This window comes from Coffea arabica, chromosome 8e (genome assembly GCF_036785885.1).
Source record: "Coffea arabica cultivar ET-39 chromosome 8e, Coffea Arabica ET-39 HiFi, whole genome shotgun sequence".
Taxonomy (NCBI): Eukaryota; Viridiplantae; Streptophyta; class Magnoliopsida; order Gentianales; family Rubiaceae; genus Coffea; species Coffea arabica.
In genome coordinates, this window is record NC_092324.1 from 50831864 (window position 1) to 50858284 (window position 26421).

Here is a 26421-nt window from a genome sequence, read left to right on the forward strand (position 1 = left end):
TAAATACTAGATAATGAATTACATCTCGGTCGGTTGAATGGGTCTTAGAGACCCCGTTATCAAAACTAATGAGAAGGATCCATTTGTCATTTGAAATGAATTAAATATTTTATACCTTATTTCTCCGTCATGTGTGAAAGTCCGGCGGTGCGTTTTGCTTTAAAACCCATACGCAGCGCGTCAGTAGTATAAAGCCACACGCAATTCGAAAACAAGCAAACACCGCCATTAACCAAAACAAGCGAAAAGCTCTCCTGAGAATTTCAGAACTCCATTCTCCAGCAGCCAAAAACAACAAGGAAGCAAAGAAGAAATCAGAGAAGGGCTATTGAGATCCATTATGGCTACCAAGTTTCTGTCGCTGGCATGCATAAGAAATGAAAGCAGGGATTTGTCTCCGAGGCCGCACTATCCATCAATGCCCAGGTATCCCAAAGGGGTTTCTTCTGATGAAGAGAAGAACATGCAGGGATCAGAATCCAAGGCTTTGTTCTCCGTTATAGGCATGAATTGCTCTGCATGTGCTGGCTCGGTCGAGAAAGCCATCAAAAGGCTTCCAGGGATCAAAGAAGCCGTGGTTGATGTCTTGAATAACAAAGCCCAAGTCATGTTTTACCCCAGCTTTGTGAACGTGAGTTACCCTTAGGCATTCTCTTTTTTTTCTCGGGCTATGTCTTTTTATCATGCATGTTTTGCAAAATTGGGAAAATTAGTGTGTGCATTGCTATTCGTCTGTTTATGTATTTTTGGCTTTTTTTTTAGGTTTAATTAAATTGTGATAAGGCGAAATTCAATTTTCCCTTGTGGGATTGCAATTGTGCATGTGGCTTAATATAATTCTATCTTACGTAGTTTTGCTGCTACAATTTTGGGATCAGAAGTTTTAAACGTTTGAGATTGTTTAGATTTTGCTGCATTTAGTTAAGCAGCTATATAAACTACAAATTATACAATTTAATTAAAAAAACGTAAGATTTTTGTGATAGCACTGTCTACCTATTCCTTTTTATAATTAAAAAAAGGTTAAGGTAGTGGTTGCAAGTAGTTGCTGAATTTCAAAGCTATGGAGAATCAATATATTGTTAGTGGGACAATGCTTGCACTGCTGGAAAAGTCTATGCTTTACTGAGATGAGCCCTCACACGGAATTACAGCCGCTTGGTGGTTTCAAATTTTCTTTTTGTTCCCTCTTAGGAATCTGGAAATTTCAGTAGGATAACTTTTAGTTTAGTTTGGATACATTGGCGGGCTTTGGGAATAATAAATTTGATTTTGACCAGAAAAGTCAAAGATTACACAAATTAGAGTATACATAAACGATCTGATGCCAATCAAGATTTGGCTTCTTGGTCTAGTTAATAGTGATGGACGTTATGGTAAATTGAAACTCAAAGTGGTGGCTAGATGCTCCTGGCCTTGCTTGTATGGACGTTATATGGTTCATTGCCCAGATTGAAATGTTAATTTTATCAGGCTGCTTAGTAAGACTAGAGAGAACTCTTCCTTTCTTATCTGCTATATTTGGTTTTGAATTGCTCGTTATCAACATATACACTTAGAACTTCATAATAATTCATAGAGCATGATATTCTTGCTGAGTAAAAGATAATATTTGAATGCACCATATATGTTTGTAATGACTCGCTGAAAAGATCTTTAAGGCCTGAGACACCAAAAACAGATCCTGCACAAATAGAAAACTGTGGACTATATGAATTGTGAAGCATATTCAGCGGCACTTTGTGATATTAAGTGGACTTGAACCTTCATTCATATTGCAGGTTGATGAAATCTGACCTATTGTTGGTATTTCTTAAATCTTTCAGAAGCATACTGGCATGTATGTTGTGGTTTTAACCAAATATTCAGATGAAGCATCTATTAAGTTGAGCAATGTAAATCAGAAAATGCAACGGAATCTGTTAGATCATTATTAAGATTGTGCATATGAACTTTGAGCACCTCGGGTACATCTTTATTACCCAGTTCAGACATGAGTTTTCCTTTTTAGGAGTAATAGACACATTAAACAAACTCATTTGAGACCACTTAAATGTCTTGATATACAAGAAGTGAATTGAAATTTACTTTTTAAACAAGTGTAGTCCAGAAGTGTATAATATGTCTCTTAAATCTCTCTGGCTATTCACAATGTATATTGCCATTCAGGAGGAGACAATCCGTGAAACCATTGAAGATGTTGGATTTCAGGCTACACTAATCGAAGAAGATGCAAATGAGAAATCCACTCAAGTGTGCAGGATAAGCATCAGAGGAATGACGTGCACTTCTTGCTCAAGTACTGTTGAATCTGCATTGCAGGTTATTCCGGGAGTGCTGAAAGCACGAGTTGCTTTGGCAACAGAAGAGGCTGAAGTCCATTTCGATCCAAAAATTTTGAGCTGCAATGACCTTTTGCAAGCCATAGAAGATACTGGGTTTGAAGCCGTCCTTGTTAGTACCGGGGAGGACAGAAACAAAATACAGTTGAAAGTTGATGGTATACGCTCTGAAAATTCGATGAGGATAATTGTAAATTCTCTTCGAGCTCTACCAGGAGTCGAAGATATAAATATTGAGCCTGAACTGCAGAAATTATCCCTTTCATACAAAGCAGATGTGACAGGACCAAGAAACTTCATGAAAGTGATTGAGTCAACTGGATCAGGACGCTATAAAGCAAAATTATATCCTGAAGGGGGAGGAAGAGATGCACACAAGAAGGAGGAAATTCAACAATATTACAAATCATTCCTCTGGAGCTTGGTTTTTACGATTCCTGTTTTCTTAACCTCCATGGTTTTCATGTATATTCCAGGTCTCAAGCATGTACTAGATACCAAAGTTGTCAACATGCTCACTGTTGGGGAGGTATTGAGGTGGGCATTATCTACACCGGTACAGTTCATCATAGGCCGACGATTCTATACTGGCTCATATAAAGCATTACGCCATGGATCTGCTAATATGGATGTTTTGATTGCTCTAGGAACAAATACAGCATACTTTTATTCAGTCTACTCAGTAGTGAGAGCTGCAAGCTCTCCAAATTTTGAGTCCACTGACTTTTTTGAGACTAGTTCAATGCTCATTTCTTTCATTTTACTGGGCAAGTATCTTGAGGTTTTGGCAAAGGGGAAGACATCTGATGCCATTGCCAAACTCATGGACTTGGCTCCTGAGACAGCAATCCTTTTAACCCTTGATCATGAAGGAAGTGTGATAAATGAAGAAGAAATAGATAGCCGCTTGATCCAAAAGAATGACGTGATTAAAATCATCCCTGGTGCAAAAGTAGCTTGTGATGGATTTGTCATCTGGGGACAGAGCCATGTAAATGAGAGCATGATTACTGGAGAATCAAGACCAGCAGCTAAAAGAAAGGATGATGTTGTTATTGGAGGAACAGTAAATGAGAATGGGGTGCTACATATTAAGGCAACAAAGGTTGGATCAGAAAGTGCTCTTTCCCAGATTGTTCGACTTGTCGAATCTGCTCAAATGGCTAAAGCTCCTGTGCAAAAATTTGCTGATCGCATATCAAAATTCTTTGTGCCTCTTGTAAGTGTAATATTGATTATTAAATCCATACTATTCAACATGAAATTTAAATTTTTTTACTTGTGAACAGTTGACAACTATTGGTGTTTCACAATCCACAGGTAATTGTTCTATCCTTTTCAACTTGGCTTGCCTGGTTTTTAGCTGGAAAGTTCAGTGGCTACCCAAAGTCATGGATCCCATCCGCTATGGACAGCTTTCAGCTTGCCCTCCAATTTGGCATATCTGTCATGGTCATAGCCTGTCCTTGTGCCCTTGGTCTTGCTACTCCAACTGCTGTTATGGTCGGTACTGGAGTTGGTGCTTCTCAGGGTGTCCTGATTAAAGGTGGTCATGCATTAGAAAGTGCACATAAGGTTAGAAACTGTACAATTGCTCCTGTTGATTAGAGAAAATGACTTGGAACTTAAAAGAAGAACACCAGTCTAATGTGGTGTTGAAGATGTCCTTAACTGCTCACTATCACCGTAACTTTGCCTTATTTAACAGGTGAACTGCATAGTTTTTGACAAGACAGGGACTCTCACAAAGGGCAAGCCAGTGGTTGTTAGTACAAGGCTTTTGAAAAATATGGTACTTCGAGAATTTTGTGAACTGGTTGCTGCAGCTGAGGTAAATTCTCGTCAAATTTGAACTGTTTAACTTGAGCTGAGTAGACAACCTGTAAGGCTGTAACCAACATTGTGGCATAACTGAGAACTTGTCTACTGCCTCTTCATATGCTGCGGCTGTCATATTCTTATTGTGTTTGAAGTACTTCTGTTTTGGTTATACTATAGTGAGTTAACTGTTTGAAATTTGACGCTTGTACTTTTGAAATTTGAAACAAAAAAACAATAATCTGTTTTTGGAGACTTCAAAAATAAAACAAGAAAACCAAAAGGAACTAGGCAAAAGAAGCTAGAAAGCATGGCTGCTGTTCGATTAAACCAAAGCTACAAATAACAAAACCCACTACACACTCCAAAATTAAAAGTTGACTGTTTGATGTTTGCTGTAATTGATCAGGTCAATAGTGAGCATCCTTTAGCGAAGGCAATTGTTGAATATGCTAAAAAATTTAGAGGAGAAGAAGAGACAAATATATGGCCTGCAGTGAAGGATTTCGAGTCCATAACCGGCCATGGTGTGAAGGCTGTTGTTACAAACAGGGAAGTTATTGTGGGAAACAAGAGCTTAATGTTGAATAACAACATTGGTATTTCACTTGATGCTGAAGAAATCCTATCAGAAACTGAAAGCTCAGCTCAAACAGCAATTCTTGTATCAATTGATCACGAACTAGTTGGAGTTCTTGCCATATCTGATCCACTGAAACCTGGGGCTCAAGAAGTCATTTCCATTCTTAATTCCATGAGGATCAAGACTATATTAGTTACTGGAGACAACTGGGGAACAGCTCATGCTGTTGCCAAGGAAGTTGGAATTGATACTGTTATCGCAGAAGCCAAACCCGAGCATAAAGCAGAGAAAGTTAAGGAATTGCAGGTAAAGATAGTCAAGTCTGCTTTAATAAATGATTGTTTACTCTCTGCATCCTTTTTGAAACATGGCTTGTACTTTGTAGATATCTAGTTATAGTGCATTTGTGTACTTCAATTTGTTTGCATTTGTTTATTTAAATTCTACATGCCCATTCTCACATTGCCAATGCAAGCATTGTTTTTACGCTTAACACATTTTTAGGCTTCAAATTCTGTTGTGGCAATGGTTGGAGATGGAATCAATGATTCACCAGCGCTTGTAGCAGCCGATGTTGGGATGGCTATTGGTGCAGGAACAGACATAGCCATTGAAGCAGCTGACATTGTTCTCATGAAAAGCAACTTGGAAGATGTCATTACTGCCATAGATCTTTCCAGAAGCACCTTCCGCCGAATCCGTTGGAACTACATCTGGGCTTTGGGCTATAATCTCCTTGGCATCCCAATTGCTGCTGGGGCACTTTTTCCATCAACTGGATTTCGGTTACCACCATGGATTGCTGGAGCAGCAATGGCGGCCTCTTCTGTGAGCGTTGTTTGCTGCTCACTTCTGTTGAAGAATTATCGAAGACCCAAGAAGTTGGATACTTTAGAGATGCGAGGAATAACTGTGGAATGAACATTAGCAATGGAATAAAGGATGCAATTAGTAATTGACGTTAAATTCCTGAGTTGTAAATATCCATGGTGTCCATGGTTTTACTTCAGAATTCAGATCCACTTTTTAGGCTAGCTTGTATACATGAAAAGGAAGCAAACCTGTAAAAGAAGCAAGGCAGCTTTCTATTTCATGTTAGAAAGTTCTCTTTCGTTAGTTTTAACGTACCAACGCTATGGTTTTCCATTGCAACTTGCAATTCTGTTTCCTTATAGCAAGCATCTTACTATCTTTTACGATCCTTCCTAGCATTATTATTCATGTGTACAGCAAGATTGTGAAGCCTCGAAAGACGAAGAAAGAAAAATTTCTGGTTAGAAATGTTTTTGGAGAATCCGGCCGGAAATCCGGCCAGTTCTTGGCCGGATACCTGGCCGGATTGGCTTGGAGTTTTGAAAAAATTTGGATTTCGCCACTGCCACGAATCCGGCCAGCAATCCGGCCGGCATCTTGGCCGGATTGTGACGTGGTACCTCAGCAGCCAGGTTTGACCGGTTGTTTTCCAACGTTCTTATCTTGCCTTTGGCTGAGATTTCACTCATTTCTTTCCTTGGCTTGGCCGGCTGTTTTGAGAAGAGAAAATAAGAGAGGAAAAACTTCATTTTCTACTTCACTTTCTTGCTCAAATCTTGAGTCTTAACCGCTAGTTTTGCAATCTATTCCATACAAGTGCTCACTAAGGAGGTTTAAAGCTATTGGTGGAGTTGTTTTGGAGGAGGAAGCACTAAGCTACCAATTTTCTTGAGATTTGAAGGTATCTTGCTAAGAACTTCTTATCTACTTCAAGTGATTGTTAATTGGTGGATTAGAGATGTTATATATGCTATTTTGTGGATGATTTCATGATTTTAAGTGGAGTTTGACAACTTTCTGATTTATTAGTGAATTTTCTGATTTTATATGATAATTGTTGGTTGGTCATGGGATGATAGCTTGATATGGTGTCAAATGGCGCCTTTGTATGTTAGTTGTGGTTGTTTGCGAAAAATTTCAGATTTGTGCGGAAAATTTCAATTTTAGGGTTTTGAATTGGGGTTTAATTGTGATTGGTTTTGGAGCTATCAATTGGCTCAAGTGAAGAGGCATTGTGGCCTAATTAGATATGTGGTGTATATTATGATTCGTATGTGTAATTGTAGTTATATGCAAAGGTTAGTTTAGAAGTGTAATTTCAGTTTTACCTTGTTTCTGGACTCAACTTGGACTGCAAATTTATCCATGTTTTAGACCGAACTAGCTGTTGGACAAAACATGAAAGTTGTAGAGATTTGAGTTAGCTATCTACCTGCAAAATTTCAGATCAATTGGAGTACTGTAGCATGTGAAATGACCGAAATACCCTTGACTTCCCTTAAACCCTGTTTCACGGACAGTTTCCATTTTTCTCTAAGATTTCGATTTTTGACCATGAAAATGTATAATTTGGCTTTGGAGGTCTTCATAAGAAATGTTGGTATCTGTCTTAGCTTCATAACGCCATAAGATTCGTTTCAATCGGATAAGTGTAGCTTCAATTGTGATTAAAATGCCAAAAGGTGATAGGAACTTGCTGATTTTAGAATTTCCTTTGCTTGACATGATATTTGTAATCTAGGGCTTGGACTTGATCAAGACAATGATCTATGATGGATGGAACATGAGCTGTGGTTGGTGAGTGATTCCACAACTATTTCCAAAGTTACTTCCGAACTATTTCTTGCATTGCTTACTCGATTGCATATCATGAGTGCTTGCATGTGTATCATGAAATGATTTGGCTCCAATGAGTTTTTGGGAAGTCTTGTGCTTAAACTCAACGTCTCCACCACTGTTTATTTGGAGCACCGATGGTTCCTATTACTATTTGATTGTTAATTGATCCGTTTGAGCGTTGGAGTTCTAAGTACGAGGATTTTACTGGCTTACAAGAGCAACAAACTTGCATTTGATCACTGGATCATGCCATCATCTAAATGCATTATTGTGAAATGTAATTGATTATTGATTTTACTGGACACTCGCTGAGCGTCTAGCTCACCCCAAAACATTTTTCTCCTCCACAGGGCTCGAGGCAAAGGAAGTGCGTGTGATAAGTTATTAGAGTGTCTGAAGGGTTATCTCATGTATAATTTGAATTCGATTCACTTGATGAGTATTTGATGTAATATTTGAGGCTGATATTGTAATTGTAATTGATTTGAGAACTGAGAACTTTTGATTTTATTCGGAGAATTGTACCACTACTTGAGATTTGTTATGTATGTAAGTATACGTTCTAAGCTTGGGAAATGTTATTTCATTTATTATTGAGGTTGTACCCTATGTTATTGGATGTGAGTGTTGTAATTTATTTGAGAACTGTAGTGAGTCCCGGCGAGAGTTGGGCAGACGGTCCGCCGAACCCTTTGGTTCGCCTTAGGGGGAGGTGGGGCTGTCACAAAGATAAATCTACTGTTTGGTTAATTTGATGCTGTACATGATCTTGGGGAATTCAACATATTTGCTTACACATTTTATAGCTAGAAACTGCTCATGCCATTACAGTTATGCTCCATTTATTTGGATATGAGAAGAATCTCATTTGAAACAGTTCTCCAGACTGGGATTTGGTCTAAGACCAATCCTTTGAGTTCTCAGCCTTTCGGCACAACCATGGAATGAAAGTGGGATTGTTATTGGATGGTCAATAAAAGCACCCGACCAGTGGCCACATCAACCACATAATAATAAGATTCCTCTCTCAAATTCTTGCCTTTTTCTTTCCCTCACCCTTTTTTTTCTTTTTTCTTTTTTTTTTCCTGTAGTGTATGTAAAGATTGGCTAGATCGAGTACATGATTGGGTAAAAGGTAGAAACCAATCATGCAAATTTAAGACGCAGAAAATGGAATTTGCTTGAGAAATAACCTATCTTCTTGGTGACTCTCATCAATTATCCAATGCATGCGGGAGAGTTTAACGTGGCGAAGCAAAAATGAGAGAGACCTGCAATTTTAGTGCGAAACGTTAAAAGGTAACATGAGGCGTCTCATTGGTACGCTGTCCAATTTATTATGTATAAAGGGCTGATCAAAAGTAAAGGGCCAAAGAGTTTTTTGCTTTAATTCAATGTGCGGTTTCAGGGTAGAACGCAACAGCAACAGCAACACACACAGCAAGGGAGAATCAAAGAAAAGCTGTTAAGAGACAAACAGAAAGATAACCCTTCTTTGTTACCATCAGATAGTGAGATTTCATTCCAGGCTTAGCTAATTATTGGGAGCATATATACACAAATGACAAGGTGTGGCAAAGCAAGCTGCGCACGGCAGCTGTATCTTTGCTTCAGTTGGATTTTCAAGCCTGAACAGTTATTTTCAGTCATCTGAAGATCAATGGATGCACTTTCAAACTAGGTAAAGTGTTCTATAAATCAGGACATCTTTTTCTCTTGAGTGGAATTGATGTTTTATCCACTGATTTGCTCTTGGATGTTGGATCTTTTCATCGTCCATATCGTCCTTATTTAAATCTTGCTTAGTCTTATTTCTCACGTTCCTTGTCATGGTTCCATAAATTTCTGTTTTACTCCGGGAAAAAGGAGGTGGGAGGATAGTTCTAGTGCTTTGAACAATCAGCATTTTGATTGAATGGGTTATGCCATTCACTAAAGATTAACACCTTGTACGGTGATTGAGAAAGGAAAGATTAATTTCTATTAAGGACTTTTGGACCTCTTTTCTTACCAAAATGGTTTCTTAGAACAAAAGCTTTTCTTCATTGATGCTGCTATAGTGGAATTTCTCACATTGCAGATGATATGACTGCAATAACGCATAAATGGGACGTGTACCATATTGTCTAAAAGAATTTATCACTAAAAAAATATTAATTTTGTATATATTAACAATGTATACACTATATCACATGTACAAAAATTGAGTTCGAATTCAATTTAAAATTAAGTTGCATTGCTAGTCTATATATATATATATATATATATATATATATATATATATCATCAATTAGCTGGCATCGCTAGTGTATGTATCTATTGTCAATATATACAAATTAATTTCAAAGAGAATTATCCAAAAGATCATAACCTAGCAAACACATGAATAGAGCAACCAAACCTTTTTTCCCACTGTTTTTCACCAAATTGATATGTAGGTCTTCTAATTAAAGCTTTTTTACTATGAAGTCTTCCCTTTCTTTAATGCCTTGTATTCCTTTCGTACCTAAATTATCTTTCTTTTTTTTTCTTTTCACTCACATTGCGGGGAAAGTGGAAATCTACACTGGAAGGAACCATACCATGACATGATTGGGTTCATTTTCTATTTTGAAAAAATAAAATTCGAAAGAGAGTGATTAAGCATTTTCTGGTGGTAATTGCTCACTCCATTAGTGGCTGGGCCTCCTATAAAGTATAAAGTAAATCAGCTTTGGGAAAGTTGGATTACGGGCCCAGCAACAAAAGGCCGAAGTGTTAACAAACTTTTATCATTATCCAGGAAAAATCAAGCAACCCAACTACATCCTTGGAGGTATAGGATGTCACATAACAAAAGCGTAACAGAAGATCTTTTGCCCAAAATAATTGAATTAGTATGATGTTTTTTTAGTAGTATCTTTTATTTAAACATAATATAATTCAATTTTTTAGCGTACATCCAAAAGTGAGACAAATAATAAAAAAATTAGAGCAATTCAAGCATGCAAATGCACTTTTTTAGCGCACAGTGTGTTTGGATTGCTAAATTATTTCATATAATATTTCGCTTGCATTATAAACACATTTTTCAATCCACCTTTTTATATTTTCAACTACCTTTTTATCTCACATACATCATATCACAAAAAATGTTACAGTAATTATTTCAAGTAATATTTCAAATAATACTCTATCCAAACACAAATATATATCTTCCAATTGTACAAAACACAAAAAAGGCACTATTTTGGACACTTTGCCTTTGGAAAGTGGCAAGCATACTACTTACACAAAATATAATCACGAGAGTGCCCTTTTGACATGTCAAGCAATTCGGTCGCCAAATTAGTGGAGTATTTTTTATTTTCATTGAAGTTGCAATAATGCATTCTTTTTATTTATACAAATTAAAACAATTAAAAAAAACATGAAACAAGAGGCAAAGGAAGTGATTTTCTTATTTCTTTTTAATGCATATTTTATTACGTCCTTGGTGAGTTGTTGCACTAGCATCTTGTAGCGTTCTATATCTATATTGATATCCTATTATTGGAAAAGAAGGTGAAAATGTACTAGAAAGATTGGTCAACGATTAGTTATACACAACCATACCTTCAAATTTCAAGACGAGGCATTACAAACTTAGATTATTTTCGAGAGAGATCCATTATATCACTGCCAAATATTGTTCCAAATTGAGTGTCCAGGTTTCCATCCAACAAAATCAAGAATAGATTCTGACTGTAACAGTACTAGTGCATGGCCTGGTCTAAGATTGAGAAAAACGAAGAAGACAGCAATGGGAATCCATCAAATCAAGTCGGAATCATCATAAAGCTACTTTACTTTCAATGCAACTGAAAATACTCACCCTGCAGATTGAATAAACAACGGGACAAAGATTTTGATGTCGTCATAATCAGAGGGAGCTTGAACTTTTTCTCTTTTTTTTTGAGAATTTTTTTTTTTTTGAGCGAGAGAGCGTGAACTTGCCAGTGACTCATTCATGTGTAGTCATGATCAAAGTGTTCATTTAAAAAATTTAACCGAAAGGGTAAATTTTGCACTATAAATATGTCAAAGATCAAGATGAAGGATTCCTCAGTGTACTGAATGTAGGTTGCAATCAGCGGTATGCATGAGAAATGAGGGTAGAGAGTAGGATTCGTCACCAAGGCTGTTCTTCAATGCCCGAGTACCCAAAAGGAGTTTCATCTGATGAAGAGAAGAGCATGCAGGAATCAGAAACCAAGGCTTTGTTCTCAGTTATAGGCATGACTTGCTCTGCATGTGCTGGCTCGGTTGAGAAAGCCATCAAAAGACTTCCAGGGATCAAAGAGGTGGCAGTTGATGTCTTGAAAGATAGAACGCAGGTCATTTTCTGTCCAAGTTCTGTCAATGTAAGTCAACATTAAAGACATTTTAGTTCTGTTATATTCTTGACATGAGAATGTTTTAGCCTGTTTTTAGTTCGTAGCTTTGCACTGCTACTAAGTTTCCTTCATTCTCTTTTATCGACTAAACAGATATGTTTTATAGTTTATACCATATATAAACATCAGCGCTGTTTTCATCCCCATCAACTTTGAGGGCCAATTGTGAATCTGAATTTTCGTGTGTTTGAAAGCAAAAATTTTGCAGAAAAAACCATCAGCTACGAAAATTAAATAGAGTGCAAGTGTAAAAAGCACTCTCTAAATTGTGTTACTGGCACATTGTGGTGAAATGGAGAAATTGAAAGAAAGTGAAGTAATTCATTTGGAAATCAGGGGGTGGGGTAAAAGGGGGAGGATTTGAATATAAACTGTCTTATAGAACAGAGAGGTGAAGTCTTAGAGAGAGGAAATTGGAACTAACGTCTAAATTCTAAGTAATATAAAGCATCTAAATTCCTAGCTCCACCATGTTAATTCTGAAACGTATTTCTATAGGATTTGAAAGATTTGTTTTTTTTGGAAAGCCAAAATGGTTTGTGATAACTTTTTTCAACTTAAAATAGGATAAATCACTGGTCAGAATTGCATCTAAACGTTATTTAAATAGCTTTTACTTGTAAAAGAAAAAAAGTTTAAGTACTAAAATTTAGAATCAGGGATTTCAAGGGAACAATTATCTGCTGCTGTTGAGTTATATTTTATGCTACACAAACTCTCGCCAAACCACGTTTACTTATAGACACTTATATAAGGAGCCCAAGAGCGATGCGTTCCAATTTGCTCGTCTTCTAGAGTATAGTTTGCAAGATGCTTGACAATCTTGTCCATCAACATTCAGGAGGAAACAATCCGTCAGACCATTGAAGACATAGGATTCAAGGCTACATTAATAGAGGAAACGGCAAACCAGAAATGTATTTTGGTATGCAGGATAAGGATTGTCGGAATGGCTTGCACTTCTTGCTCCGGTGCTGTTGAATCCGTGTTAAAGCTTGTTCCTGGTGTACAGAGAGCGCGAGTTGCTTTAGCAACAGGAGAGGCTGAAGTGAAATGTGATCCCAAGTTGTTAAGCTGCAAAGAACTTTTGCAGGCAATAGATGATATAGGGTTTGAAGCCATTATTGTTGGTACAGGGGAGAGTAGAAATAAAATACAGCTCAAAGTTGATGGACTGTATAATGAAAATAACATGCAAATGATAGTAAGCTCTCTCGAAGGACAGCCAGGAATACAGGATATACACGTCGAGGCTGAGCTTCATAAAGTTTCCATTTCATATCTAGCAGATGTAACAGGACCAAGAAATTTCATTCGAGTTATTGAATCAACTGGATCAGGACATTTCAAGGCAACGATATTTCCTGAGAGGGGAGGAAGAGGAACCCATAAGCAAGAAGAAATCATACAGTATTACAATTCATTGCTGTGGAGCTTGGTTTTTAGCATTCCTGTTTTCTTGACCTCCATGATCTTCATGTACATCCCAGTTCTTAAGGATGGACTAGATATGAAAATTGTTAACATGCTCAGCATTGGAGAAGTTTTGAGGTGGGCGCTGTCTACACCAGTGCAGTTCATAATAGGCCGACGATTTTATGCTGGCTCTTATAAAGCATTACGTAATGGTTCCCCAAACATGGATGTTCTGGTTGCCCTGGGAACAAATGCAGCATACTTCTATTCGGTATACTCAGTATTGAGAGCTGCAAGCTCCCCAAATTTTAAGTCTACTGATTTTTTTGAGACCAGTTCAATGCTTATTTCATTCATTTTACTTGGCAAGTATCTTGAGGTTCTGGCAAAGGGCAAAACATGTCAGGCCATCACCAAGCTCATGGACTTGGCTCCAGAGACAGCAATATTGTTAACCCTTGATGATGAAGGCAATGTGACAAAAGAAGAAGAAATAGAGAGTCAACTAATACAAAAGAATGATGTGATTAAAATCATTCCTGGTGCAAAAGTGGCTTGTGATGGTTTTGTTATCTGGGGAGAAAGTAATGTAAATGAGAGCATGATAACTGGAGAGCCAAGACCTGTCATAAAAAGGAAGGGCGATGCGGTCATTGGAGGAACTTTCAACGAGAATGGGGTGCTACATATAATGGCAACAAAGGTTGGATCAGAAAGCGCTCTTTCCCAGATAGTTCGACTTGTTGAGTCAGCGCAAATGGCTAAAGCTCCCGTGCAAAAATTTGCTGATCGTATCTCAAAGTTCTTCGTACCTCTTGTAAGTGTATAGCTATTTCCAAATCTGGGATTCTTTCACACATTATTCTACATCAAGAATAACTGGAAGTAGCTTGAGTTTTATTTTTGGAATTTTAACAACTATCTGTGTTTCACATTACACAGGTTGTTTTTCTTTCATTTTCAACTTGGCTTGCCTGGTTTTTAGCTGGAAAACTTAATGCCTACCCAAAATCTTTGATTCCATCCTCTATGGATAGCTTCCAGCTTGCCCTCCAATTTGGCATTTCTGTCATGGTAATAGCCTGCCCATGTGCCCTTGGCCTTGCCACTCCAACGGCTGTTATGGTTGGTACTGGAGTTGGTGCTTCTCAGGGTGTCCTGATTAAAGGTGGTCAGGCATTAGAAAGTGCACATAAGGTTAGAAGCTGGTAATTATAATTTCAGCCAATTCCAACGATGAAAACTGGATATATCCTAGCGCTAAAGATTTTCATAATGCTTCATAAACTTTCACATTAAATATCTGCATGATTTAACAGGTAGAGTGTATAGTTTTTGATAAGACTGGGACTCTCACAATTGGCAAGCCAATGGTTGTCGAGACGAGGCTTTTGAAAAGTATGGCACTTCGAGAATTTTATGAAATGGTTGCTGCTGTGGAGGTAAACTTTTACCTATTCATGACTACTCTAATTTGCTTTAATGCTGCTTGATTAAATTCAGTGTTAGAAATAACAGAACTCAAAATTGGACTTGACATTTAGTGGTCCATTGTGATTCATCAGGTGAACAGCGAGCACCCTTTAGCCAAGGCAATTGTTGAATATGCTAAAAAATTTAGAGAAGAAGAAGAGAGCAATGTCTGGCCCGAAGTGAAGCAATTTGAGTCAATAACAGGGCAGGGCGTGATGGCTGTTGTTCGAAATAGGGAAGTAATTGTAGGAAACAAGCACTTAATGTTAAAAAAGAATGTAGCAATTCCAGTTAGTGCTGAAAATTTTCTGGAGGAAACAGAAGGGTTTGCTCAGACTGGAATTCTTGTGTCAATTGATCATGAGCTAGTTGGAGTTGTTGCAATATCTGATCCAGTGAAACCCGAAGCTCAAGAAGTCATTTCCATTCTCACTTCCATGCAAATCAAGAGTATATTGGTTACAGGTGACAACTGGGGAACTGCTCATGCCGTTGCCAAAGAAGTTGGAATTGGTACCGTCATTGCAGAAGCCAAGCCAGAGGTGAAAGCAGAAAAAGTGAAGGATTTGCAGGTACAAACCAGGGGTTGGTTCAATAAACAACAATGCTCTTACCGTTGTAAAATTATAGATGGATAAGTCACAAATGACCTAGTTAGAGCCATCTCCTAGTCCCACAGTCTCAATTATTTATAAAGAATTCCACATTTTTAATTAGACATTGTTCTCATGATTTGGACATGTTCACAGGCTTTGAACTTTGTTGTGGCAATGGTGGGAGACGGAATTAATGATTCACCAGCACTTGTAGCAGCGGATATTGGAATGGCAATTGGTGCTGGTACAGACATAGCTATTGAAGCAGCTGACATAGTACTCATGAAAAGCAATTTGGAGGATGTTATTACTGCCATAGACCTTTCTCGGTACACTTTTCGTCGAATTTGCCTCAACTATATTTGGGCTTTGGCATATAATCTCATTGCCATTCCGGTTGCTGCTGGGGCACTTTTTCCGTCTACTGGAATTTGCTTACCCCCATGGGTTGCTGGGGCTGCAATGGCAGCTTCTTCTCTGACTGTTGTTTGCTGCTCCCTTTTGTTGAAGAACTATCGGAGACCTAAGAAGTTAGATGCTCTGGAGTTGCAAGGATTAACTGTAGAGTGAAGATGCATGAAACAAATATAAGAACTATGATATCTCCCGCTCCCTCAATTGTGGATAACTTTTCCATCATGCGTCTGATTTCCAGGCTATGTTGTAGTTAAAGTATAAAGAAACTTGTAAATATTGTCAGTCTGCTTTCTTTTTCATCTGAGATGTTGCCCATTGCTACAAGATTCTGAAGTGGTAATTATATTAACAAAAAGACAAGATAACAGGGTAAAAGACAAGAATCATGTATCACAAGGTAAGAAGATATTCGAATCACGTTATTGCACTAGCTACCATGTGTACAACGAATACAAAAAGCTTTAGTTCAAGCATATGGCGTGTTAAGATCCTTAGAAATAACCGAATTATTACCCAGAAACTGACAACAGCATGTCTGCATTCTGGATTTCCTTTTACATACCAGATCCGGCGGCTTGTTGGCTGACATACAACCAGAAAATGACACGCTACTTGACCATTAGAGCTGCATTCTCAGATCTTTGAAGGCAAAGCTGGTTTTCTGCTACTTTCTGTCTGATCACTGCCTGCATCTGAGTGCATCTTCAATAGCTTCTCTTTTGCTTTGAAGAGAATGGCATGCATCTCATCAAAATGAGGTTGAGTAGCATTTCTTGTGTCATCAATCCACTTGATAACTTTCTTGTGTGGGCCTAAAATTCTTGCACGAACCTCGTCATCCAAGACCTACATTGGAAAGGTGGAGTTGGAATTTCAGCTTATTATAGTATAAGCTTTTTACAGTTAAATTATCAATCAAGCTCATCTAAATGAGGAGAAAAGAAAAAGCCGGGGGAGCTTCCCAACAACAATTTTACTTATAGAAAACATAATCATAGAAAATAAAGCTACAAACTAAGAATGCTCGACTGTGCGGCAAAGAAATTCCCCCACAGTACCGCTGACTAGAAGAGATTACAAACCAGAAGCACGAGAACACCTGGTAAATTATTATATTAGTTGACATTATTTCTATAAGGTCTTAACTGTTCACAGCATCAGAAAAGGAAAAAAAAATGCTGAAACAGTGTTGAGAGGAGTAAAGACAAAGTCACTCAAGTACAAGACAGGGGAGGTTGCAGACACCAAGTTTTATATTCATGACTAGCGCTAATGAACTCTGCATGCATCCATGGGGAAGCGATTTACGTAACGTCAAAACACACAAAAGCTGGCATCAGCTCAATAAGCAGTGAAACTAGAGTTCCATTGACGTACATTGCTGCTTCGTCATAGTATCTCATTCAAAAATAAGAACCCATTCCAGATTTTTATAGCACTGGTGCATTTCTAGGCTGGACATTAGATTGTAAAAAGTACCTAGCTAGACTTAGTAATACTACAAGGATAATATCTGTCATTTAGAAGAATTACTATTTTGGTCAAGTAATGATTTGGCTGAAAACGTGGTAAATAATGTTCTATGAAATTCAAAAATAATAAATTAACACGATGAAAATAACATCTTTGTTTACCTCCAGTTGCATAATTTCACAGACTAAACTCAGGTCTGCTATGGAAGGTTGCAAGCTTCCCAGCAAAAACCGCCCATTCCCCTTGAGCCAAAAGGATTCTATCTTTGCAAGAGAAGCTGACAGGATTATTTCAGCTTCAGCTGCTGCTTTTGGATTCAAAGGCAGACCAAGTGCAGGAGCAAGTGCTTTGTTAAGAACAAGTGGAGCTGTAAACATAAAACAGCTTTAAGGTCATTATCCTAATGAAGCAAGGGTCTGGCATCAATAACTGCTTAATGTTAGAGACAGTATAGATATTGCAAATTAACGTGACTTGCCATCATTGGAAGATCCCCAATTCTTCAAAAAAACTTTCCTTTTTACTTTGCATAATTAACAGAAAACGTGCTCAGCCTAATCAACAGGTATCCATACATTATTAAGCCTCCAAATTCCCTTCATAAGGACTAGCAGCCTTGACATGATAAGGAGGAAGGACCCACAATCATCTTGTAGCCTACTATGGTTGGTTGGGTACCTTATGCAAATTATTTGGGTTGCAAGACTAACATTATGATTCATGCATATCATATTGAGACCATTGATGGACTCTGATGAGGGCATAACATATTACATACCTACTCAAATTCAATCATGAAGATTAACATTCAGGGATTTATTGCTAGATTGTTCTGCTCAAGTTGGATTTGGACGTGAAAGATTTTGTACCATAACTCCTTAAAAGATAACCAAGCAAGCAAAGAGAAAGCAATCTTACAAATTCAATACATGGCCAAAGTTAAAGACAAGGTACCTGCACCACGGCGTAAATTCGAATGATGCCAATCTAAAACCGAGTTGATTTTTGCTCTTTTGAAGAGGTCTGCAGGATACCTTCCAATAGGAAGAGCAAACAGAAAGATGATCAGGAATATCCATTGACAACGCCCAATGCCAAGTGGTTAGAAGATGCAAGGTTATTCTACAATTAGGATAAAAGCATTGAATGAAGACATGATATAAAAAAATTGTGGCAGTAATTTCTAGCTTATGTTGATTAGCAACAAATTGTAAAAAGTGGTACAGCCAAAGCCATAGGAAAAAACCAACAAACAGATCACATTTATAGAGGATGTCAGGCTGGTGAAGAATTAAAAGAAATTGTGAGACGTGGTCAGGTTTCAAGGTCCTGTAACATATTTGATTCAAAGTTTGAGTTATAAGTTCCGACCAAAAAACATTTCTTTTAGGAATTAAAATATATTTCTGATTCCTGTCACTGATGCTTATAGTTGCACGAAACATGAATTTTAATGTGAGAGATCTCTAACCAGTAACCCAGAGTTCAAAAAACCAGACTTACCAATGATCAGCAACTCCAGGAAAAGCAGAAGCCAGATATTGAAGAATTGCATGGCTGAAAAGAAGAGATCCCAATGAATAAAACTCATTTTGAAAAGCAGGTAAAGGAATCCTAGATCATAATGGGAGTTAAAAAAAGGAAATCAATAAAAGAGAAACCGACAAAATAGAGAATATCACAGTCAGTAGCCCCTTCTGCTTCTTATACTTGCATCTTTGGGGAAACTAGGCCATGTAAAATGCAACAAGTAACCAACTCCTAAACTCTGAAATGCATTACTATCTAATAATGATTGATAAGCCTAAAGAAGTTGAGTTCTTACTCAAGAATCAAGATCATCGGCCGTCATGCTCCCCATGACATTCATCCTTTTCTTTTGGTGCATAGTTCATAGAATATAAATTTCTTAACCAGGGCCTAAAGGCAAAAACGTGGAATTGGAACTAGAACTAGAAGCATATCATCCTAAATCCATCTCATGGTGCATTCAATTAATATCACTCTATAATACTACCTCTCAAAGAGCTTAAATCTTCCGTCGACTATCGCTGGTACTTTCTTCATGGGATTGATTTCTGAAACAGCATCATAGCCAAACTTTAATATTAAACAAAAACAATAACAAGAAAAAAAACAAACAATTTTTGTCACTATGCACCATTTAAAGAAGATTTCTTGAGGGAAAACTAACCTGCAAATTCAGGAGTTAATTGCTGGCGTTTAGAAATGTCAACTTTAACTTCCTCAAAGTCTATCCCATTTACCCTTTACACATATAAGCCCCAGAACCAAGGAAAATCTAATTAAGAACAAGAAAAAGGGAGCAAGGCATTAGAAAAGTTGAATTTAGGGAGGCAATGAATAAATTTACCTGCAGAAGATGAGAACCGCACGTGACGGTTGAGACATACGATCTGCATACAATTTCAACTTCATTTTGCTATAGTTTCTTTCTTTTCTCACGCACTAACACACGCTGGTATATACACAGAGAACGTAATGAATGATGAGACAAAGTTTTGAACTTTGCTGGCTTTGTTTCTAGGAGAGGAACAGATAACCGGAGAGGAAGAAGTCAGCTGCACGGTGGAGTTAGAAAGGAGAATCTGGCAGATAAAGTGGGACCTCGTAGCACGAAGGGTATTGGGCCTGTAGAACGGTGGACGACAGAGCCGTCTGCAATTTGGGTCCTCAATTAATAGATGGGCCTTAAGAAAAAAAATCTAGGCTGGGTCCAGCAGCACAATTATCCATCTCTGAACTATGAACAATCGTTTAATAACTTTTTTTTCTCCCATTTTCTAATCTCTCTCGCTTTCTCGTAGGATCTTTCCAAATCTCTGGTGACAAGCAACAATTGCACAATGCCTAACATTTTTTGATTGGTAATGAATTCGAAAAATGTTCTGTCTTTTCGGAATCAATCTTTTTTATCATTTTCCCTTTTTTTTGGAACCTTTTTGATCTCTTAAAAAAAATTTGATTGGATTTACGCGGTTATAATCATTAAACAATTTATGATAATTGATTATTCACTTGGGGTTAGAGAAATTCATTAAGGGTACGTTTGATAAAATTGAAATGTGAAAATTAAAATCTGAAATACAAAATTTGAAGTTTATCCTTTAAGCTATTGAATTATGAAGCACTAATGGTGCGTTTGATAAAACTGATATTTCAAAACTAAAATCTGAAATTTGAAAATCGAAGTCCGGATCCATTAATTTATGGCATTATTAAGGACTAAATATAATATATTTAAATGATAAGTGAATAGTTTATCACTTATTTTTTAGAGCAAGTTTTGATTAAAAAATTCAGTACCACTTAATTATTAATTTAGATGTTCTATTTTTTGTTATCAAATGCATCTAGATTCATTAAGTTTAAGTATTAAATTGATTTATCAAATAAGATTTAAATTTGATACATTTGAGTAAATATCACATAAATGACAAGTAAATAACTTATCACCTATTTTTGAGAGCAAGTTTTATCAAAAAAATTTAATACCATTTAATTAATTCAGATATCCTATTTTTTGTTATCAAACGCGTGTGAACATGTTAAAATCTGAATCTATTAAGTTTAAATATTAAATTAAATTGTCAAATAGGGCCTAAGGTTCCGTTTGATAAAGCCGAATCTGAATTCTGAATTCTGAAATCTGAAATCTAAATACTGAAATAATTTAATTTATTGAATTTTAAGCATTGAAAAGAAATATATGAATGTTTGAATTTTAATGCTGAACCTATTTATACTGTTTGATAAACATTTATAACTGAATACTTAATAAGTTAAATTTAACAATTTTGCCCTTATATCTTTTCATCCAAAAAAAGAAATAGAACCTATGATTTAATTAGCTTAAAATTTTTAAGTATGAAAATAACAATATTTATTTTTAAATCAAAGTAATATAAAAGATGAAATATATTATATGATAAGTATAGAGAATATGTGAAAGTCATTAAAAAAGGTAGAAAAGAGAAATAGAAAATCATTAGATAGAGAATATTAAGTTATTTAATTAGATAAGAATTTTGAATATAATTAATAAACAAGAGTAGATTTGGTAGAAAAGATAAGATAGCTAAAGTAATTCTATTGATTCTTATCAGAATTAAGCATTCAGTTAGGATTCTTGTGCTGAAAAAAATACACACAGGTTCAGCACTGCTTAACAAATTCAGCAAATAGATTTTCATTTATCAAACACTCAAAACATCTGAATGTCTGAAAAAATTCAGATTCAGCACTTTTTTATGTTATCAAACAGACCCTAAGTGTAGGTTTTCTGGAGGTGTTCTTTTATTATTATTAGAAATTTTTTTGGGGGTAAACATTCTAACTGTTGAAGGGTTGTAGTCCAATTTAGGCTTAATTTGCTATTAATCCCTAAAAACAAGATGAAAAATGAGCTTTCAAAAATTCTTCTTCCCAGATTATCCACAATCGCGCAATAATACTACACTTACAAGCTTCCCAGAGTCTGGAATTTAGTCTTTTATATACATGCGCCAGTGAAGCAATTTGCAAGTTGTGGGTAACATGAGAAAGTGTTCATGGCTTGAAGGGCATCTACCAACAAAACCAGCGCTGGACACGTAGGATCTCTAAACAATCATTTTCTCGTTCTTGAAATCACACATACAAAAGATTTCCCCAAAGACCTAACACAGATTTTATTCAATTAACATCTTTTGTCCAGCAACAAAACGTTAAAAAACAAAACATAAAAGAAGAAAGTAGTGTAACTCAAACTTACACAACGTTGCACGTAATGATATGATTGTTCAAGGTTTAAAGAACCTGGAAATCATAATGAGGGAACTAAACAGAGAGCTGCAATGCCGCATCTGTTGGATTTTAAGCAGACTATATATCAGTCAATTTGCCTCATCACTCATCAGACTCCATCTCCTTTAGTTTGTCTTTCACTTGAAATAGGACGCCATGAATTTCATCAAAGTAAGGTTGCGTTGCGTTCCTTGTGTCATCCATCCACTTCCGAACTTTCTCATGTGGGTCTAATAATCGTTTACGATCCTTCTCATCCAAGGCCTATATTCCACAATGAAGTTGTAATCAATTACATCTAGCTGTTCATAAAAACCTTTGCATATTATATGGACAAGATGGTACTCTCCGTACCCCATTACTGAACACTTGATTCTATACACGGTTATTGTTCTTTGAAAGTTTCAAGTTATCATGTAGCAGAACTCTTGATACAAATGATATTAAATGCTATCTCAAAAAAAAAAAAAAAAAAAATCTCTGCAGTTTGGATTAGCTGTTTTTGGGAGTGTTTTTAAAAAATTTTATTATAGTAGAATTTTTAGAGTATATTTTGGAATATTTTCAGAAAATATATTGGAATATTTAAGAGCAGGAGAGTTTTTAAAATATTTTTTAGAATATTTTTTAAACATTAAAAAAAATTTAGACTACTTTTTAGAGTACCTTTTAAAAATTTTTATAGTATTTGAAAAACTAGTTTTTTAAAAAATGAAGGATCCAAACATAAATGTTTCAGGATATTTGGATAACTAAAAAGTTTGGCGAAACTGAGGAGACAATGTTAATAGGTTATGGAAGTATTTAGGTTATGGAAGTATTTAGGTTATGTTAATAGGCTATGGAAGTATTTAGGTTTTCAGTCGGAATCCTCTATAATGTCTTTTTTCTCAAGTTAAGTTGATAAAGAAATTCATATAATATAGTAAATAACAGAGTGCAAATGAGGAGATGAAGAAGACATTCTGTATCTCTTTACCTCAAGTTGCATAGTTTCACAGACCAAACTCAGGTCTGCAATAGAAGGTTTGGAATTTCCCAGCAGAAATTGTCCTTCCTCCTTGAGCCAAACGGACTCGATCTTTGCAAGAGAAGCTGAGAGCACTTTTTCACAATCAGCTGCTGCTCGTAAATCCAAAGGCCTACCAGAAAGACGTGCCAGTTTGCTATGGAAGACTAATCCAGCTGTAACAAAAATAAGCGCATGCATCAAGGAGTACAACATTAATATTGATGATAACGTATCATTATAAGCAAAATACTGAAAAAGAGACAAATCCCAATTCTCTTGATAATGGAAGACAAACCCATAATGTATGGCTAGAGCAGTAATAATTTAATAGAGAGCCAAAACTTAAGATTGGCACCTGAACCATGTCGTAGATTGGCGTGATGCCAGTCTAAAACTGAGTCGATCTCAGCTCGTTTGAACAGGTCTGCTGGGTACCTTTTCGGTATGAAGAAGCACAAGTGATCAAAAGAGGGACGATCGAGTATCAGTTGTTGATTTAATTCCAAATATTCACTTAGCTTTTGTACGATGCAGGTTCAGTCTAGGATTGGGTCTGATACTTTAGAAGCCATTTTCAATATTTGACCCACATAACCATATGAAACGGTTAATTTCAGGATTTAGTCACATTGAATATTCTCATAATTAAACATCAAGAGATAACAGGAAAGAAGTTCGATTATGAGCCGTTCATATATTTATTAGAAACTAATGTGTGCTTTCTTTATAACTGATGCTTTACGTTTTATAACAAAAAGTTTATTATTAACCATCATGTACACTTGGGAGACTCACCAATGATCTGCAACTCCAGGAAATGCACCAGCCAGAAACCGTAGAATTGCATGACTGCGAAAGATCACATTATAAAAAGTTTGGAAGAGAAATTTACTTCTATGGAAAGCAGATTTAGAAATGACCTCGCCAAGATGAAACTGGGAACGAGCCCGATATTAGGCTGCAGCTCGTATTGCTCTGACTGGACTTAAACTTTTTTGTTTTGATCTTTTGAAGACCAATCTAGGATTTTGAAGATTTACCCTTTTGCTGCTACTTTTTTTTTTTTTCTTTTCTTTTTCGAAACTAGTCATAAAAATCCAGAGGGACCAAAAAAAGGGGGAGGGGGAGGGGGAGGGGGGGGGGGACTATTATCACCAACAAACATGCATCATACATAATTAATTCGTCTCTTTCTTAGCTGCAAAGTGCACACTTACCTCTCAAAGAGCCTAAATCTTTCATCCACTTTCATGGCTGGCACTTTCTGCATGGGATTGATTTCTGAAGCAAAAATACGAGCAATGTTACTTACATTTTCATAAACTAAATTATAAGAAAAAATGGTTTTTATATATATGCCAACAAAAGACAACAAAATTTTTAAGGAACAGAATTAATAGTTGACCTTTAAATTCAGGAGACAACTGCTCGCCTTTAGAAAGCTCAATTCGAACTTCCACAAACTCTATTTTATTCATCCTTTTAAGGAGCAATATCAAGTTACAACAAAATATATACGCATATTCATATACATGTATGTATATAGTAGGAAAAGGAAAAAAAAATGAGATTTGTAAAAAAGACTAGTGAAGGACAAGGAAAATTAAGTTTACTTGCAGAAGATGAGAATTGCACGGCATGGCTGAGATAGACGATCTACAAACAATTTGAGCTTCATCTCTCTCCTTGGTGACTCCCCTCTCTGGCTCTTTGGCTTCCAAGTTTCAAACTTTGCTAGTTGATAATTTACTTGATTGCTACCATTTATTTTAGATTTCCTAGCTTGAAAGGCTAGCGTGAGGGCGGCTACTATATATTAATTTAAGAGAGGAGCACCTTCGTTGCTTTTGGCCTGCAGGAACATGCACACTTAATCAAGTTCATGAAGTCATGCATGACAGAGCAAGAGAAAAAAAACGATTCGAGTCAAAGAGGCCATTCATAAGTCCCTCGCAGGACTTCAAAAGTTGCCGGCTTTTGAAGTTACTGTGGGGATTAGATTTATTTACAAAAAAAATTTTACTTTCGTAAGAAAATTTGGGAACAAGTCAAAGAGGCCATTCATGACTTTTTCGCCCAAGGAAAGAAAATGCGATGCATAATTCAGGAAAAAAAAAAAAAGTTGAAACGGAAGTTATTCATATTGCACTGACAATGGGAAGGGTTGGGTTGGATAATAAAGTGAAAAAAATTACAAGCAAACTGGCATGGACCGAATATAATTATATTTTTTATGCAGTTTTGTCCGGCCGTCATCCATTTTAAAATTTTTTGTGTACAAATATATTAAAATATTATACTAAATATATGTCAAATATTTTATTCACAGGCATCACTTTTATTTTGAATATAATAATTTGATGTAATTATACATCAAATAATATATAAAAAAAAATATACAACAATGAGATCAACCATACCAGTTCTCAATCGCACTAACCCTTTCCCTAAGTAGGGGGTCTTGTCTAAGACCTCACACTTATACACCCAAAAAGAATTAAAAAATGCACGGAGAAGATCATTGCTGTAACTTTACATATGAGGAGCAGCAGCTAGAATGGGACCCATAAGGTCTTAAAATATTGGGCCTCGATAGTGAGAACTGCTTAGCAGAGGAGTCCTTCTGACCAGGGCTTGTTTCAACTTGGGCCGAGATGCCTCTCGGCACTACAACTTTAAACGAAATAATATCAAATAACATTAAAAAAAATAAGAAAAATGTTATTTGCATTTCAATTTTTATTAATCACACTTCAACAATCATTTTTATCATAGTATTTTCATTTATTTAGATTACATGATAAAATAAATTGTGAGTTTCCAAAAATAATTATAATAACAAAAGAAACTATAAGCACAAACGTTAAATTTAATTTTGTGCTGCTCCTCTTTTTGCCCCCCTTTAAAGTTGTAACTTGCAACTGGACAAAGTCATTTTTTTTTTTTTCAAGTAGAAGCCTGTGTCGATTTAATCACAGAGTGATGCAAAATTTTTTCAAGAGGAAATTTATTTTCTTTTCAATTATAATGAGCAAATCTTGTTATAGGAATGTGGCCATGAGTTCTTGATTCCTTACTGCATGGATTGTAGATGACTTTAACTCCCCTATCAATAAACTATAAAGCAATGTTGGATGAAAGAAGCAAAAGACACAAAAAGTAGTTGGAGTAGGTGATTTTCTTTTGACAAACTCCATTCCAATCTCAATGCAATGTATCTTAACCATTCAATGCTTTTCTTTAAAGAAGATGACACTAGTCATTTGTTGAGACATGCAACAAATTCTACCATTAAAAACAATGCCTCAAAAAAAAAAAAAAATCTAGAAGTATTGTTTGCACCCTCCTTATCCTTCAACCTTATTGTCCAAAAAAAAAAAAAAAAAGCGAGTCTAATACGCAGAAGATTTATTTGGCC

The 26421-nt window shown here is 36.3% G+C and overlaps 4 protein-coding genes across 8 annotated transcripts; 2 read left to right on the top strand and 2 right to left on the bottom strand.

Annotated features, from left to right (window-relative positions):
• The first annotated feature begins 171 nt into the window (after positions 1-171).
• Positions 172-5944, top strand: LOC113702673 (probable copper-transporting ATPase HMA5). The gene is made up of 6 exons (XM_027223789.2): positions 172-631; positions 2170-3561; positions 3663-3917; positions 4051-4173; positions 4570-5049; positions 5248-5944. Exons 1-6 carry the CDS (start codon positions 341-343, stop codon positions 5662-5664), a joined length of 2958 nt encoding a protein of 985 aa, XP_027079590.1. The 5' UTR covers positions 172-340; the 3' UTR covers positions 5665-5944.
• A 2615-nt stretch (positions 5945-8559) lies between these two features.
• LOC113703635 (probable copper-transporting ATPase HMA5) lies at positions 8560-16011 on the top strand. 3 transcript variants are annotated; one of them, XM_027225067.2, is made up of 8 exons: positions 8560-8694; positions 8804-9076; positions 11497-11777; positions 12652-14043; positions 14169-14423; positions 14546-14668; positions 14792-15271; positions 15449-16011. In XM_027225067.2, exons 3-8 carry the CDS (start codon positions 11523-11525, stop codon positions 15863-15865), a joined length of 2922 nt encoding a protein of 973 aa, XP_027080868.1. In that variant the 5' UTR covers positions 8560-8694; positions 8804-9076; positions 11497-11522; the 3' UTR covers positions 15866-16011. The 3 variants fall into 3 exon arrangements, with proteins under 3 accessions (XP_027080868.1, XP_027080869.1, XP_071917560.1); XM_027225068.2 differs by having other exon boundaries at positions 11497-11750; XM_072061459.1 differs by lacking the exons at positions 8560-8694; positions 8804-9076 and having other exon boundaries at positions 10986-11777.
• A 63-nt stretch (positions 16012-16074) lies between these two features.
• On the bottom strand, positions 16075-20051 carry LOC113703636 (glutathione S-transferase T1). 3 transcript variants are annotated; one of them, XM_072061461.1, is made up of 7 exons: positions 19600-20051; positions 19380-19487; positions 19203-19263; positions 18689-18742; positions 18140-18219; positions 17347-17552; positions 16075-16558 (listed from the first exon to the last, which is right to left on the bottom strand). In XM_072061461.1, exons 3-7 carry the CDS (start codon positions 19250-19252, stop codon positions 16346-16348), a joined length of 603 nt encoding a protein of 200 aa, XP_071917562.1. In that variant the 5' UTR covers positions 19253-19263; positions 19380-19487; positions 19600-20051; the 3' UTR covers positions 16075-16345. The 3 variants fall into 3 exon arrangements, with proteins under 3 accessions (XP_071917562.1, XP_027080870.1, XP_071917561.1); XM_027225069.2 differs by having other exon boundaries at positions 19380-19453; positions 19560-20051; XM_072061460.1 differs by lacking the exons at positions 19203-19263; positions 19380-19487 and having other exon boundaries at positions 19560-20051.
• Positions 20052-21851: 1800 nt separating this feature from the next.
• On the bottom strand, positions 21852-24782 carry LOC113703637 (glutathione S-transferase T1-like). The gene is made up of 7 exons (XM_027225070.2): positions 24617-24782; positions 24409-24482; positions 24221-24284; positions 23799-23852; positions 23359-23438; positions 22971-23176; positions 21852-22255 (listed from the first exon to the last, which is right to left on the bottom strand). The coding sequence occupies exons 1-7, from the start codon at positions 24679-24681 to the stop codon at positions 22094-22096; spliced, it is 705 nt and encodes a 234-aa protein (XP_027080871.1). The 5' UTR covers positions 24682-24782; the 3' UTR covers positions 21852-22093.
• Positions 24783-26421: the final 1639 nt, after the last annotated feature.

Bases quoted from the DNA above. Each gene is read 5' to 3' on its own strand.
- LOC113702673 (XM_027223789.2), top strand. From the start codon at position 341: ATGGCTACCAAGTTTCTGTCGCTGGCATGCATAAGAAATGAAAGCAGG. The intron at 632-2,169 runs GTGAGTTACCCT...ATTGCCATTCAG, and splicing joins TTTACCCCAGCTTTGTGAAC to GAGGAGACAATCCGTGAAAC. The intron at 3,918-4,050 runs GTTAGAAACTGT...CTTATTTAACAG, and splicing joins CATTAGAAAGTGCACATAAG to GTGAACTGCATAGTTTTTGA.
- LOC113703635 (XM_027225067.2), top strand. From the start codon at position 11,523: ATGAGGGTAGAGAGTAGGATTCGTCACCAAGGCTGTTCTTCAATGCCC. The intron at 11,778-12,651 runs GTAAGTCAACAT...ATCAACATTCAG, and splicing joins TCTGTCCAAGTTCTGTCAAT to GAGGAAACAATCCGTCAGAC. The intron at 14,044-14,168 runs GTAAGTGTATAG...CACATTACACAG, and splicing joins CAAAGTTCTTCGTACCTCTT to GTTGTTTTTCTTTCATTTTC.
- LOC113703636 (XM_027225069.2), bottom strand. From the start codon at position 19,624: ATGAAGTTGAAATTGTATGCAGATCGTATGTCTCAACCGTCACGTGCG. The intron at 18,743-19,202 runs GTAGTATTATAG...TCTTCTTTTCAG, and splicing joins AGATTTAAGCTCTTTGAGAG to CCATGCAATTCTTCAATATC. The intron at 18,220-18,688 runs GTAAGTCTGGTT...TCCTATTGGAAG, and splicing joins CCTGGAGTTGCTGATCATTG to GTATCCTGCAGACCTCTTCA.
- LOC113703637 (XM_027225070.2), bottom strand. From the start codon at position 24,681: ATGAAGCTCAAATTGTTTGTAGATCGTCTATCTCAGCCATGCCGTGCA. The intron at 24,285-24,408 runs GTCAACTATTAA...TTTTTGCTTCAG, and splicing joins GTTGTCTCCTGAATTTAAAG to AAATCAATCCCATGCAGAAA. The intron at 23,177-23,358 runs GTGCCAATCTTA...TTTTTGTTACAG, and splicing joins CAATCTACGACATGGTTCAG to CTGGATTAGTCTTCCATAGC.